The sequence below is a fragment of the Drosophila novamexicana genome, unplaced genomic scaffold (assembly GCF_003285875.2).
Source record: "Drosophila novamexicana strain 15010-1031.04,08,12 unplaced genomic scaffold, DnovRS2.1 tig00004560-arrow-pilon, whole genome shotgun sequence".
NCBI lineage: Eukaryota > Metazoa > Arthropoda > Insecta > Diptera > Drosophilidae > Drosophila > Drosophila novamexicana.
The window spans coordinates 3,225,565-3,242,821 of NW_020825054.1; the positions used below are offsets into that span (position 1 = coordinate 3,225,565).

A 17,257-nucleotide genomic window follows, 5' to 3' on the forward strand; every position below is an offset into this window, starting at 1 on the left:
CCACATTAATATAGAGGGAAAACCATAAGAAAAATCCAAACTTCGTGAAAATCGGGTTCGATTTGGCCGAGTTATGGGAGTGGTCGTTTTTGACCCATGTCTATATATGAACCTTGGGGTAAGATTTGGACATGAATTTCGACCAAAAAATCGGTGTTCAGATTTGAATGCCAGATTAATCTAGAGCGAAAACCGTGAAGAAAAATCCAAACTTCGTGAAAATCGGGTGAGATTTGGCCGAGTTATGGGAGTGGTCGTTTTTGACCCATGTCTATATACGAATCTTGGAGTAAGATTTGGACATGAATTTCGACCTAAAAATCGGTGTTCAGATTTGAATGCCAGATTAATCTAGAGGGAAAACAATGAAGAAAAATCCAAACTTCGTGAAAATCGGGTGAGATTTGGCCGAGTTATGGGAGTGGTCGTTTTTGACCCATGTCTATATATGAACCTTGGGGTAAGATTTGGACATGAATTTCGACCAAAAAATCCGTGTTCAGATTTGAATGCCAGATTAATCTAGAGGGAAAAACATGAAGAAAAATCCAAACTTCGTGAAAATCGGGTGAGATTTGGCCGAGTTATGGGAGTGGTCGTTTTAGACCCATGTCTATATATGAACCTTGGGGTAAGATTTGGACATGAATTTCGACCAAAAAATCGGTGTTCAGATTTGAATGCCAGATTAATCTAGAGGGAAAACCGTGAAGAAAAATCCAACTTCGTGAAAATCGGGTGAGATTTGGCCGAGTTATGGGAGTGGTCGTTTTTGACCCATGTCTATATACGAATCTTGGGGTAAGATTTGGACATGAATTTCGACCTGAAAATCGGTGTTCAGATTTGAATGCCAGATTAATCTAGAGGGAAAACAATGAAGAAAAATCCAAACTTCGTGAAAATCGGGTGAGATTTGGCCGAGTTATGGGAGTGGTCGTTTTTGACCCATGTCTATATATGAACCTTGGGGTAAGATTTGGACATGAATTTCGACCAAAAAATCGGTGTTCAGATTTGAATGCCAGATTAATCTAGAGGGAAAACCATGAAGAAAAATCTAAACTTAGTGAAAATCGGATGAGATTTGGCCGAGTTATGGGGGTGGTAATTTTTTACCCATGTCTATATACGAATCTTGGGGTAAGATTTGGACATGAATTTCGACCAAAAAATCGGTGTTCAGATTTGAATGCCAGATTAATCTAGAGGGAAAACCATGAAGAAAAAGCCAAACTTCGTGAAAATCGGATGAGATTTGACCGAGATATGGGGGTGGTAGTTTTTGACCCATGTCTATATACGAATCCTGGGGTAAGATTTGGACATGAATTTCGACCAAAAAATCGGTCTCGAGATTTGAATGCCACATTAATATAGAGGGAAAACCATAAGAAAAATCCAAACTTCGTGAAAATCGGGTTCGATTTGGCCGAGTTATGGGAGTGGTCGTTTTTGACCCATGTCTATATATGAACCTTGGGGTAAGATTTGGACATGAATTTCGACCAAAAAATCCGTGTTCAGATTTGAATGCCAGATTAATCTAGAGGGAAAACCATAAAGAGGTTCTAGTCGGGAGCTCCCGACTAGGGGATACCCTGAACCCTCTTCTTCCAACATCAAATGCATATATATATTCTATTTTAAAAGCTATATATCAAGTTTGGTGACTTTAGCTCTTATTATTTACCAAAATTGCCCAAAAAACAGGATATCGATATAGATTTTTATCGATTGCTTGGAAACGGAGCAAGTTATCGATTATCGGAAAAAAACTCGATCTGCGCGGAAGCTAGGAGCATCTACATCTAAAGTCAAGTCTCTAGCTCTTATAGGTTCAAAGATCCTTGCGTTCATACATACGGACGGACGGACGGACAGACGGACAGGCGGACGGACGGACAGACAGACGGACATGGCTAGATCGACTCGGCTATTGATGCTGATCAAGAATATATATACTTTATGGGGTCGGAGATGCTTCCTTTTGCCTATTACATACATTTGGATTTTGCACAAATACAATATACCCCTGTACCCATTTTTAATCGGATATGGAAAAGGTGCACGTTCCCTTATTTAGATAAGCACAGAACAGAAAACTAAATCGTTAAATGTATAACACCATGTACACAAGTGCTAATTAAACACAGATTTTTCTAAAGTCTCTATTTGTATAATTGAGTGTACATATACACACACATATATCTGCTAAAGAGCTCGCAGTGTGAATCATGCATCAATACATGCATATAGAGCACGAAATGAAAACAAAAACCATAGCCCAGACATTTAAAGATTACCTTGCTGAGGATAATAAAAAAGAGACAAAGAAATTTTACAAAAAGCGCGTTTTAAATAATAAGTAAGAGAACAAGAAAACGAGATACAAAGTTGGGGCGGATGCAATTAGTTGTTATTCATAGGGACGCGGCTATAGCTGCTTAACAGTTTCAGCAGCACTGGACGTTGGCTTAGCTACCTGTTGGCAAAATGACAATTACAACAACAACAACAACAACAACAACAGCTGCAACAGATGCATGCAAATGCATAAAAGGAAGTGGCAAGCCCAGAAGACAAAAAAAAAGAAGTAGCAACAAGAAAAACACAATTTTATAAAAGCGCATTTAGCAAACAAAGCAAAAGTGGCGATGCCAACTGCAACAACAACATCAACAACTGCAACAACAACAACAGCAGCAACGACGACGACGACGACGACAAAACAGATGGCAAAATGGAATGGCGTTATATATTGTATTGTGAAAAAAAGTTCTCATTGTGGTCTGTGGTTGTTGTTCTCAGTCTTGTTCTCGTCATTCTGTGCTCTTGGCAGCCATGAAAAGGAATGCACATGCAAAGGAAGTAACGAAAATGGCTATCCAAAAATACTCGTCGTGAAACTTCGTCGTGTTCAAAAGAGCGAGAGAGGCAAATATAGTTTGCTTGAGTCATAAACATAATTTACAACTTCTTCACAGTTATGAGACGCACGTTTCTCGCAATCAACTTTCTTGGCGTGGGGCTTCAAGGTGCAGTAAAATGCAGTGACTAATGATGCAAGATTTTATTCAGATTTGATAAGTCGAGACACTGTTATGTTGTCCCACTGACTGAATAAAAGTGTGCCTCGTGCACAAGTTCTCTCGGCATTCTTTTTTTTTTTTTTTTTGTTCATTTACAGTTTTAAAAAGCAAGCATTTCAAATTTCACTTGACGTCGCTTCTCCGTGATTCTCAAGTTCCACATTTCATTCGTATCGCATTTGATTCTTGAGAATAATTACTATAAACAAATATTCTTTGAAACAAACGTAGCAAGTTAGAAGAAGCTCTATTCCAATACAAAATTATTATAGACACAAACTTTATTTTCGATAGATTCTTTCTACGCCAGCTATATGATATATTAGAAATCGCGGATCTCGCCAAACGCTGGTCGGGTTCTTAACATGAACCCGCATTTCCCGCGGATCACGACGGATTACTGCTCCAACTGTTTTAATATTATATCAGTGTTTTTATTAATAGTAGTACTACCAAAAAGGAATGCATTGGAAAAAGATTATTCGTATACGTTAGGTCTGGTCGTTATCGCGAACATAATTTAACTTTGTTCCCAAAAATCAGTTTGATCCTGATTTTGAAATACTTTAAACCAATCCCTATCTCAATTTAGCTGAAAAAAGCGACAACTTAATCTGTGCCAAACATATTCACCCAATATTAAATAACAAAGAGAGAGAGTGAGAGAGAGAGAGAGAGAGAGAGAGAGAGAGAGAGAGAGAGAGAGAGAGAGAGAACTTACCTAAACGCAATTCGCCAAAGTTACCACAGCCAATTTTTTTACCGACACGAAAATTTGGTCCGACCATAAGCACACCGGTCGTGGTGCTTACAGATTGGCGGGTGGAATACATGTTATTGCTTGTGCTCTTACCACCGGCAAGGGTAGCATTTGCCACATTACCAGCGGATGGACCGGCAGTTGTCGTCTGTGGACCACCGCCACTGGAAAGAGAATGTTTAAAGGATGGATTAGTAAATTATAGTTAAATATATGCATGTCTGTGTGTGCGTGTACGTGTGTGTGTACGTATGTGTGTTTGTGTGTGCGTGTTTGGGTGTGCTTGTGTGTGCGTGTGTGAATGCAACAACCTGAGATAGGTTTTAAATTTTTCTATCAACTTGGGCGCCATTATTACAAGTCTCACCAAACCATATAAAACAATTAACATTCAACAATCTAATTGACAGAACGTAAACAAAGCGTCTTAAATATATATAACACACCCGCGAATCTCGCGAAAATACAAGACGTTCTCTCGGCTGTTTATTTGTCGTTTTTGTTGTGTTTCATTTGTAAGTACGTACTCGTTTTTTTTATGTATGCGATACATTCAATTTTGAGAGACTACAAAAGCAAAGCAACTTTTTTGTTTTTTTTTTTTTTTATTATATTTTATTTTTTGAAATTTCAACTGGTTTCCTTCAACAATTGTGAGTTCCGAAAATCAGTGTGATCCGATCATTGAAATTCTATTGGCCGACTACATAAATAAAATGTGTCCAAGGAACAAATTTTGGCTAACCATAACTAGATAAGTTCTACACGCTTTTGGGGCAAGCTTTCAGTCCGAATATCGAATTCACTCTCCCATTTAAATGGCTAACTTGATTATTAGGGCAATATATACAAATTTATGTTCAATCACAATAAACTTAAATGGTTTAATGACACCAAAAATGTATTCATCATTTTGCGTTGCGAGGTTAAAACTAATAAAAAAACATATTTGAATACTTTGGTATTAACTTTACTTTTAATATATAAAAAAGAGGCAGAACCAATGCTCTAGCCAAAGCACAGGATTCATATCGTTAGTTAGATCCGTGAACCGAACCAACAAACACATAACATTTTAGGCACTTGATCATACAACGATACTTGAATGCTTAAAGATGCAAATCAAACAGATTGACATAGTTTAAGGACTCCAACCAAATAAGAAAGAGCATACATACAAACTTGCTTGACGTGACAAAGGACAATGACACACAAGTTTTCGCTTGCATATTTAAATAGCCACAACAAAGACAGCCACAGACAAGCCGCAGCCAATCATAGAAACTCCTCTGGCCAGCTACGCGCCCAACGGACGGACGGCAACCGATGTCGGTGACTCACTCGCTGAGCGCGTGAGCTACGCTTTTGGAAACATGGGTACACATCAGACATATATGTATATAAATATATATATATATATGATAAAGACAAAAGCCTTTTAAGTCTCTGTGCTTGAAATTCACAATTTGTGCTGTGACTTGGGCGTGGCGTGAAAATTCTTTGCAGTTGTAAATCTGGTTCAATGCCAGGTCAATTATTCAAATTATTGCAACATCTGCCTCATCATGCAACCCACCGCTCGCCCAGTCACGCGTGAACGCCAGGCAATAGGAACCCAAGGGGAACACAATGCGGTTGACTAAGGTCGTTTATAGCCGCCAGTTGCCCTGACCTAAAGTCAAGGTAATATGAAAACAAGTATCCGGGGCCGACAATGCATCGGCCAACAGCAGATAGATGATATTATTAGCAAGCATGAGAAGCCATTAATAATGTTATTGAAGATAAAAACTAAATTCAAGAAACGTACAATTACTTCAATATATAGTTAAGTACTTCAGCTCCATTTCTATAAATATGAAAGTATAGAGAGAGTTCTCAGTTGAGAGTGAATGACGTGTTTTACTTGTGCTCAAAGATTTTTATATATTTTAGAGCTTCCAACCTGCTTTTTGTTTCGAAATTTTGAATTTTTTGTGCTTTATCTAAAAAGCATTTATTACTTGTACAAAGTGCTATTTGTTGTGTAGCGTAATTTTATTAATTATTGCATTTATTGAACGTGGCTTGGCATCGCGTTCTCACAAATTTGTTCTGTTGCCTTTTGCTCGAAGCAATAATTTGATTGTGTACGAATATTTTTTGAGCGTTTCGCTCTGTGCTCTCGCAACTTCTGCTTAACTTTAACCCCGTTAAAAAACATGTCGTGCTGTAAGAAACCAAGCACATTCAAGCAGGCTGAAGATGTACAGGTCTCACTGGGCGGGATTGCGACGAGATCGCTGCCATTGCCAAGAAGGGCTGCGGTGGCTTGCGTTTAAACTTAACAATGTGGCTAAGCAGCTCTTGAGTAACTTTGACTCGAGTTTCGCAGCAAATATAAATTCGAGTCTCCACCCAATCACCGGTTAGAGTCACAATCTTTGCACTTGCCCTTTCCGTCTGTCTAGGGATCTAGTTGTTCTGTTTGATTCTAAGCTCTGCTTTAATCTACATATAGCTACCATTGTTGATGAGGCCAAAGGTGTACTTGGATTCATTAAACGTTGGTTAAAAAAGCTTAACGATCCTTCTTCTCTCTCTCTGTTCGCCCTATTATTAAATACTGCTCATGCATCTGGTCTCCGCAGTATAACTATAGTCAGGATCAGCTTTTTGCCTTACGAGGTTTCAATTGGGACCCCAATCTTCGGTTGCCCTCCTATACCAGCAGGCTTCTTCTTCTTGATCTTCCGTCGTTAACCAACCCTAGAAAAACCCTCGGTGTTGTCTTCCTATTAGTTGATAGTTGGCCTCTTATCCCAACCAACGTGCACAACAGATAACGCTATACTCAATTCTATTACCGTGTTATGCATAAATTACAATAGTTTGTATCTCGTTTAGCCACCAAACTTTCTTTCCCCCTCATGAAATCGTTGCTTTCAGGATATCTTCAAGAACACACTGACCATTCCCAGCTATGACTATGAGCAGGGCATATCTTGCCGGACAGGCTATAAATTTCATTACTTCATTATTAACTTTATAATAAAGAAAGAACCCATTAAAAATGGATAAAAAGGGTATAATGGATTTATGAAAATGTATGTAACAGGCAGAACGAACCATCTCTGACCCCATAAAGTATATAAATTCCCTGTCTGTCTGTCCGTATGTAGGAACGCAAGGATAACATAACCTATAAGAGCTAGAGACTTGAAATGGCAAATAAAACAGACCCATCGATCGGTGATGTGTTTAGAAAATTGTGTATTCTAGTTAGGCGTTTGGAATTATTTTCATAATTTTATATATTTAATAATTAGAAAGATACAATCTATAAATAAATAAATAAAATAAATGTCGCAAGAACATGAAAATATTTATGATCTAGTGTGTCAAACAGTGTCTATTTTGTCTTGGATGAAAATCTAGATATGCCCAAAATCACATTATGTAGCCAAATTGGGCAAGCCTGTAACCTTATAGATAGACATCATTCTTGGTAGGTTTATAAAAGATTCTTATCACATGTCAACCGATTTTAGAGATCGTTATATTCGTTTTTAGGTCAAAATGTTTTATTTGTAACATTATTTGTTGAATGTTTAATAAGCTCTCCTCCTTACGATCATTAAAATCAGTTAAGATTTGGAAAAGAACAAATAGTTTTCTCTATTTGGAGGCCTCAATCTACCAAAGTGGGATTGCAGTCGAATGGATTCCTAGTCCTGACATAGTGTTACACAGTCTATGTAAATATCGCATTCCCTTCAAACAAAATGATTGGCAATCCTGCCCTAGGCAGAAGAATTATGTGTGTCTTTTACAAGTTTTTGCTAACCTAATTAGAGTTCCAAATAAAAACAGTGCCCATCATAAGGCTAACGTGATAGATAACAAAAACTACATAAATATAAAATCGATTAAAAAAAAAAACATTTATTGTTATATGCTTCCCAATCTGGTTTCCCAGCTTAGATAGAAATGTATGCATATATTTGTATATGTTATTTTTTCTTTGGTATCACTCATACACACACACACACACACTCCAGTTACACTCACACACACACACACACACACACATAGACAATACGGAACAGCGATAATTGTACCGTTAAACACTGCTGTTAAGGAAAAAGAATATAAATCGCCGATAACAATTAAACCCAAGGCAATAACAGCAAACTTTCTGCAAACTAGCAGCGAAATCGCTGTCGTTGCATGTGAGTGTATGTGTGTGTAGGGGAAGAGAGGCAAGTGGGGTCGTGGGAGTGGGGCGAGAGGGAAGGCAACGGACTAAATCGAATCGAATGAAACTCAAAGAAGAAACGAGTTTTCTCCTCACTGTTGCTGCCTGTTGCTTGTTTGTGGCCTGCCCGTTTTTTATGGCTCAATATCCTGCAGCCAAAACTGGTTCAAACCAATCCATCGATCGATCGTCGCGACGAGCTTCACAGCGAGCTCCGGAGCTGAGCTTGAGCAGTTCGTAAGTATTTTCGGGTCGTTCGCTTTATACTGCTTTATTTCTGTTATTTTTTGTTTTTTCTTTTCGCAAACGAGTTCTTCCCCTCTCTCTCGCTCGCTCTCTCTCTCTCAGTTTCTGCGCTTCTCTCGCCCTTTCTTGCCTTTGTTCTTGAATTCGTTTTATAAATTAAATGTGAGAAATAGGCCCACAGTTGGCATCGGGACAAGAGCACAGCTGGCCTGACTATTATTGACCGGTTTCTAGGTTTGCAAAAAGGAAACAAAATATACCCCCTCCCTCCTACGCACACACACACACAAGCATACACACAAGCATACACACAAGCATACATTCACATACAGCCAAATAACTGTTTTTTGATAACAACCAATTGAAAGTACACTCTGCTCTATCAAGCATTGTAAAACTGGAAATTTTACCTCAAACTTCTGTGTTTCGTTATATTGGATCAATATTATAGGTTATCAGAGCTCAGTTTTTCCTTTTTAATAATTTTTATTAACAACTTCTTTCCTTTATCTTTAAAAAAAAACTGCATATTTTCTTGGATAACTGTTTGAGCAAAATACCCTCAAACAAATAGATTGAACAAAAAAAAACCATGAAAAGGCAGAAAGAAAAAGATGGTACATCAAAAATAACTTAAGGTTAGGCAATTTCCAGAGAGTTTCAAATACCGACAATTCCTATCTCTTATACAAAATAATTTAAAAAAATAAAATAGGGAGCTTTCACCTGTTTTTCTTTTTTAAAAATAGGTTCAGGCCCGTTAGTCGGAAAAATAGCTGTAAATTAGTCAATATCTACTATAATCCGGTATTTTAGCTATGCTTCTTGGCAATAACTAAAATACTAGCAGAATATTTTTTAGTTTCGGATTTGTTTTCCAGAAAACATTTTATCTATAAGCAATACTCCCGACAAAAACTAGTTTCAGCGGAGAACAAATTAAAACCACAAAGGTTGTCAAAAGGAATTGATATAGATGTAGAGCAAAGCTAGATACAAAATCGATACATAATTAAAAATAAGCCACTGGCTAAAAATAAAACTCTTTTGTGGAAAAGTGGCTTTCCATACACACACACGCACACATTCACACACCCACATATTCACAGAAACGTGTTGGAAAAGCGCCATGAATAAATCTAGCGCAAATCGAACAAAAACTTAAAGCAAATAGGAAAGAGAAGCGACAGCGACGCGGTCGAATTGAGACTGAAAATTGGTCATAGACGGAAAGTCCCCAAGGGAACTAGACAAGCGACTGTCACCACAACAACAAGTTCAACTTTTCGCATTAGCCAAAGCAGTTTGCAGAAATTTGTCAATTTATTGATTTTGAATCTGACAATGCTTGTCAAACTACTAGCAAAATCTGATCTGATTTGACTCACTTTGCAATTAAATTAAGCCAGAAACCTTACAAAAACTCTAGCCAGCAATTTTATGAGTGGCGGGAGGGACGGTGGCCAAAAACCAAATGAGCCTTAAACTAAACAATAAAACGCGAGCTTTTTCCACCACGCCCAATATTTAATAACCTTGTAGACATTTGCCTTGTGGCTTTGCAGATATAGTAAAGCTCATAAGTGACCAGGCTGGGAAAATATCTAGACAAACAGAGCATTGTGCGATTCTTCCTATAGAGCTATGTAATATAGTAGTGCGACATTGATAGGATTTGGCACATACATCAACAGCAAAGCTTAAATGGTAAATGCCGATTTTCATCAAGTTCTTTTTTAAAAACAAAAAAGTTAACCAACAAGTTTTCCTACAAGTACATGGACATACATTTGCACAAATACATTATACGCCCTTTACCCATTTTAAATGGGTTCAGGGTATAATAATACCCTCTACGAGGGACGGAAAACTTGCTAGCACCACACATACACTTTAATATATACACACAAAATGACATGTGTAGACACGCACGCAGCACAACCAAGCATACATACACATATATACGCGTGATAAATAAAATAAGTGATAAGCCGTGTCGTTATCAATTGGTCTCCTGTTCACCGACAATCCCTGACAATCATCCCAAATGGATTTGAACTATGACGTGTCTGCCGCCTCTTTATGTTTTTTTGCATTTTTGTGTGCCTTTCGTTTATGCATAACAATTGCGTTGTTTCTATTTTTAGACGCAAATCAATTTCATTATAATTGTCCGACAGCAATTGAATTTCAATCATGACAATTGAGATCTCCCGACTGCCCGACACTCTGTTCCCACTGCTCCCGACCAATGCTACGTGGCGCTGGTGACTTTAGAAATGTTATCCTAAAACAGTTTCTCGCAAACTATGGCTGTGGGAATAGTATACTTTGTGTAAAGAGAAGGTTCGACGAGTATTTAAAATAATTATTGCAATCCATGACAATGATTGTGGTAAACACTAAACTAAAGCCGAAAAAAGCCGAATATAAAGGCCGTCAACTACAGTGTTATTAGTTAAAAATCTTAAAACTTATCTATAACAAGTAAAAAGGCACAGAGGAACTTTTAAACACTTTAAATGCAAATGTCGTGTACTTTTATGAAGATTTCAAAGAAAAAAGATGCAAAGAAGTTCATAATTCAATTCTATTGACAAAACTCCAACAATGCGCATTGTTATTGCTTTTATTACTTATGTATATTATTGTGGTTTGTTGTTGTTGTCGTTGTTGTTGCTGTTGTCGTTGTTCGTAATCGAATTGCCGCACATAACATGTCAATATCCACTTTCAATGGCATTTGACGTTAAAAAACAGCAGAAAATAAAAAGCGTAGCATACGCGAACATCAAAGCAACAACAACAACAACAACTAGAACGTTTTGATTCACATAACACAAATGAACAGCCGGTTGCCCCTACATAACCCCGACCCCACCACACCCCGCCACACACAACCACACGTTTAGAGACAACAAGCAGGGCAACAAAATGATAAGCAAAAATTTCTCGCACTAACACAAAGCCTCGCGCGCACACACACAGCACACACACATACATACACACACATGAAAAGCATTGACGAAGCTGCAGTGTATACACACTGAGAAAACAAATTGGCTAGATAAGGGCGCGTTGATTAGGGGCCGCGACGTCGCTGACAGACAAACAATAGCGAGTCCAAATGAGCGAGTCCAAATGAACTAGTGCCAAGCGCTGAAAAGAGCGCCGGTAAAAAGAATAGCAACGAGTAGACAGCATCAGCATCAGCCGGCCGACCCGCTACCGACTGCAGTTGGGTTGCTTTTGGGGTAAGGCGCTTGCACGTCACAGTGCCACAGCTTCTCGAGTGTCAGTGAGTGAGTGAGCGTGTGTGTGTGAGTCTGTATGAGTCTGTGTGAGCGGCGCCTCAATGGCCGATTGACCTTTGCATGTTAGATTAACATTGATTATGCATCTGTGTGTGTGTGCGCTTGCGGCCGTTACTTTGTAAAGGCGTACATATGTACACGTGTATATACATATTTATAGATGTATGTGTGTTGTTTGGGGGCCAGGCATCGAGCGACTTAATTAGTTTAGTCCACAATTCACACACGTGCAAAAGCTAAAATCTATGTAAATGAGCTTTAGAGGTCAAACATTATCAGGAAAACGCAGCGAAAACGCCCACCATGCCAATTATACATATATAAACATGTATATGTATATGTAATTGTATATTCATACCTACATATGTACATATAAATTGCCTGTAATTTGCTTTCTAGTCTCTTCTTCCTGCATAGACAACCTTCTCGCTCGTTAGCATTGGAAACTACCTTCTAACCCCCAGCCTCTAATACTTTTTGTTCTACTTTTACACTCAATTTCTTCCTTCCGCTTGAGGAAGGACGTCTTCTTCCACCCCATACGCCCCCTATCTGGCAGCACTGAAAAACCTCACGTGCATTGGTGGCCACAATACTTTTTCAAGTGTGCAAGTAAATACGGACGCACATGCATGCATATACATGAGTATGAGTTTGTCTCATCTTGTAACGTGGAGGTCAAAGTCGCGCGCTGCGATTCAAGCATTAGTTCTTTTTATATTATTTTGTTGAAGGCTAGAAAGTGAGATCTGGTAACACTACTATCGCCAAATGAACAGTTTCGCATGCGAACTCTGCTCAACACATGTTTAACATACGCATACACACATGCATGTAAATGCGAATTACACTAACCCGGCGAACTCCGTCAAACGGTGCTTTTATTTCTGCTTTGCTCCTACACGCTCTCTCAACGCCGCCGTGGTCTCATTCGTTGAGGCTCACAACGATGCGGGGGAGCCGAGCGTTGACTCTGCTTGTCAAACTGTGGGCACAGCTGTTTCTTCTGCTGATGCTGCGGCCGTTAACTCGAGCTCGTTGATTGGCTGCGTCTTTTGTGCTGCAGCTGTTGCTACTTGTTGTTTTAATTGAAACTTGTTTTGTTAATTGTTTAATTGTTATTGAAACTTGTTGTTTTATCATTTAATGCAGACTGCACATGCACTCGCACTCAATTTTCATTTGGCAACTCTTTAAGCATTTCCTTGAAATTCAAATATATTATTTCGTTGCCTTTGACTACACATTTCTTTCTAAACATTTTCTTTCTTTTTCTTTTTTTATTTTGCACATAAAACACTTCACTTTTCGCCAAACTTTTTGCACGTTCGTCGATTATTTAACGCCAACGCGCTTTCTATTTTACACATTATTCACACAAGTCTACAACAACAATGGCAGCGGTAGTCTCCACTAATTATTGTTGCTTTGGTTTTGTTTTGTGTTTGACGTTGCCTGCCTGCCTGCCTGTCGACAATTAAAGCTCAACTACAGCCAGCACAAGCCTCGGTGCCTGTGTTAAGTTGTTGAGTGCTTGGAGTTTGAGTGAAATATGTAAAAATGTGATTTTTTTTAATTTGTCATATCCGTTGCGCTTTGACTTTGTATGCGTGTGTGAGGGAAATAGAGTGCGCTTGCGACCCTGCTCATGTCATATGTTGCAATTGGAGACGCAACTTTCGCCACATTATGAAATTAATGAAGCGGCGGCGCCCCCAACTGCTGTCTTTAACAGTTTTCGCGGGTCAAAAGTCTGAGGACTACATTAATACATACACACCTATGCATGTGTATGTATGCATGTATTATACACACATGCATATGGCTCGTAGAAAGAAGAGATACAGAAACCGAAAAAGCAGCAGGCATAGCCCAGGCAAAATATAAATTGTAGAAAAAGTCATAAATAACTCGAAAAACCAGTTTCGTGTTGCCGGTGTACACACAAGGCAGCAAGAAAAACAACAACAGCAACAACTCCAGCAGCATCAACAATAAACAAATGTGCAAGAAGTGCTGCGCTGGTGCTGCTGCTGTTTGAGCGAGCGAGAAAGCGAGCTAAGAAAAACACTCTTAAAACTCGTTAAAGTTGTGCAGAAGTAAAGCACAGAGGCAAAAAAAAAACGGACAGCTGACTCAAATCATAGAATAGATACATAATACATACACGCGTATACAGTTGCCTGTGTGCATGTGTGAGTGAGACAACGACTCATTAATAGAGTAGGCAGCAAGAGATAATAAGTATTTACAGTTTGACAGACACAGTGCTCAGGTGTATAATATTGAGTGCAAACGGTGCAATAAATAAACTCCAGACAAAACAAACTCAACACATTTACAAAGCAAATACTTCTATTTTTGTGCATAAACTAGCTTTGGAAAATGTGGCAGGCAGCAAACTAGAGCAAACACAAATTAACAAAACGTCACAACGATAAAGTGCTTAACACATACACATGCGCACTCATTTTCAATTATATGCATGTGTCTATATGTGTAAACACCCACACAAACACTCACTTAGCCACGCATGCAACGGCATACAGAATTTCCTCCATGCGTATGCTTTTGTGAGTGTTGTTTCTGCTGCTGTTGTTGTTGTACGTATGCACACCCGCAGCGCTCTGCGCGACCGAGCGTTGCAAAAACAACTTGATGTATTTTTTTTTTTCAAGCCAACAGCAACGATAATGGCCACAAAGAAATGACAACTGCTATGGCGCACGATCAAAAACGAACTGAGAGTACGAACGAGCGAGCGAGCGCCAATCTGAGCAAGCAAGTAACGCCGAGTAACTATTGCGTGAGAGAACGAGCGAGAGAAAGAGAGAGAACAAGGTTTAGCTTCTGCCGCAGACACAGATACGAAACACTTGTGCTTGTGAGCGTGTGAAAATTAAAATGCGGCAAATGAGCATTTTGTATAAGTATGTAATTATTGTTGCTGCTGCTGCTGTTGCTCTTACTGTTGTCGCGCCGTAGGGGAGATATACAGGCAGGCAGGCAACAACACTCAAGCGTAGTCAATAGAACGAGAGAACGGAGCGACACAAGTATTGATAATGATAAATAGTTGTTCGTGTGAATTTATGTATGTATGCGTGTGTACATGCGTCAGAACAAAAACTACAACACAAACTTGTTACACATACTAAAAGCACCTGTCAAACACATGCACATGAATAAAATATATTAAAAAAAAAAAAAAATACAGGCCGGCTGTCGTGATCTGTTAAGCAATTGAATGTGACCAGAGAGTTGGCAGCTTTTAACTGAAGTTGAGTGACTCATGCGCAGGTGCCTTGGCCTCGCGCATACATACATACATAACTGTGATATGTGACCAGCTGTTTGCTGTTACTTTAACAGCGGCCAGCAATAACAGAGGCATATGGTATTTTTATTTATTAATTTTAACCCATTGACGCCGTGAATACGATATGAAATAAGTATGTAAGTATTTATTTAGTATTTTAATATTTCAAACCAAAGTTCAACGACATCATGAATAGGGGGCAAAAAGTTAAAAATGTTCAAAAGATTAAAGAATTACTGTAAACAACATTGGCTACAGCTGCAGCTGTACATGCTGTCAAATTCGTAAATGCAGACAAATAATAACAGACTAAGAATTACCAGAACTATAATACCGCGCAACTTCAACTATTAAATATCGAAATATCCAATCAGGAAATAATGACAATTATCAATTATACATTTGTGAAGATACTCTGTGCATATACACAAACAAGGTGAGTTTTAGCAGTATTTATGAGCTACTCCAAAATACCGCACGTCAAACAAATTGGTTACTCTCGCTCCATCATACTTTGCGTAAGTTCAGAGTATAAAAATAAGCAGGTCGATGTCGCATTGTTGCCAACCAACGAGCACAACACACACTTGCAACATCAAATACAACTTTTCGTAAGACTTTTATTTTTTGTTCTTTTTTGGTGCTGGATTAAACTAAATTTTGCGCTATTCCAGTAGCAAAAACCGCTAGAATATTTGGTGTAGCATAGTGTGGGCTAGGCTATGGCAGGATTACCACCTGTCCCACACAGACCGCAGCAGAAGGCCAAAATTGCGTGCGGCAACAGAAAAGTGGCTACAAAAACCAGGCTGAAATTCTGATGAAAACTTGACAAAAGGTCTTCAGGGGATGACAGGCAACCCAACAGTGAGTAGCAGCTGTGGCACATAAAAACAAGGACGAATTGCGTATTTGAAAAAAAGAATGTGAATGTTAAAGCGTATACGCAAAGAAATAAAAAGCAAAGCACTCGACTCCAATTGCAAACGAGTGGCAGAACGATGGAACGGCGAAACGATGGCACAATGAAACGACAAACGGACCAAGTGACCCATCAAACACTATGCGCCAATGACGTCATTAAGCTGTTGGCGGCTGCCAATGTCGTTGTCGTTGTCGTGCTCTCCCTTTCTCTCTCTCTCTCTCTCTGTTCAAATGCGTGTTCGCCTATTATGTGTGGGTGCATAAAATATTGATGTTTCTCTAAATATAAGAAACAGATGATGCTGCTCACGATGTAAAAGAGAAAGAGAGAGCGAGAGAGAGAGAGAGAGAGAGAGCGAGAGAGAGAGGAAAGAAGAGAGAAGGAGAATGAGATGAGATACAAGTGCAGCACTCCACAAGAGCGATGTGCGTATTGCAATCGCTAAAAAGTGAATAAAGTGTGCATAAAACGGAAATCAATTGTTGATAAGTGTAAACGACGATTGGGCGGTGGGTGGGTGGGTGGGTTAGCTAGTGTGCGTATGTGTGTGTATGTATGTACCTATCTAAGAATTGGCGTCGCTTTCTATTACAAAACACCTTGGCATTATGTGTGATGAAAAGAGCTTGCGGGAGTAGGAAGCAGTTGAAAGCTTTCGAGTTGCGAGAATGTATAAAAATAATGTGTTCATCAATAGACAGCAAGAGCATCAACCACGACGTCAGAAGAAGAAGAAAACGAAGAAGAAGACGAACAGCCAATAGTGTGAAATTTTCATCTAATTAAATTAGATGCCAGTCATGCTTGAAGCCAAAAGCTCAACAAGTGCGAGCAGGACAGAGGCGACAAGAGAACAGGCTGCATAGTAAAATGCCTGTCAAACAAATCGATGAGATTTAACGACCCAGCCAGCAAAACGGTAGCTCTCACACACACTCACACATCCATGTGCACAGCTGTGAGCTGTGCGCTTAGCCGCAGAAACAATACCAAAGTCCAGTGACGAGGGCAATCAGGGTGAGTCATGAAAATGATTTCGAGAGCTTTTGATGAGATTATAAATTACATCCAGATAAACCTAGGCTCGTAGTGCACTCAGCTTAATAGGCCTGCAAATAAGTTGATTTGGATACACCGAAATACCTGTTACAATTTCAACTACATATGCATTGAAAATAAATTAAAGGCTTGATTCAACAAATATAATAAGTTAGGAAACACTGTAATACCAAATTTGTCTATTGTACATTATATTTACAGGACCTAACTGTAAACTGTTCAGTTCAGTAAACTGTTATATTCAGGTCATTCCAACAGTAAAATGGTTTGGGTAACCAACTTTCAAAATATAAAAATATATATAA

General features: G+C 38.9%; 1 protein-coding gene across 10 annotated transcripts in view; it reads right to left on the reverse strand.

Moving 5' to 3' along the window:
- Nucleotides 1-12,522, reverse strand: part of LOC115770573 (casein kinase I) — a 31,549-nt gene extending 19,027 nt beyond the window's left edge. For 8 of the 10 annotated variants that reach the window (XM_030715889.1, XM_030715887.1, XM_030715892.1 and 5 more), the window contains exon 1: nt 3,814-4,016. In XM_030715889.1, the coding sequence (XP_030571749.1) occupies nt 3,814-3,925 (112 nt within the window). In that variant the 5' untranslated portion in view covers nt 3,926-4,016. Of the gene's footprint in view, nt 1-3,813; nt 4,017-4,298; nt 4,361-12,504 lie in introns of those variants that run through there. The other 2 variants (XM_030715895.1, XM_030715894.1) reach the window with 2 other exon arrangements.
- Between the last annotated feature and the right edge of the window lie 4,735 nt (nt 12,523-17,257).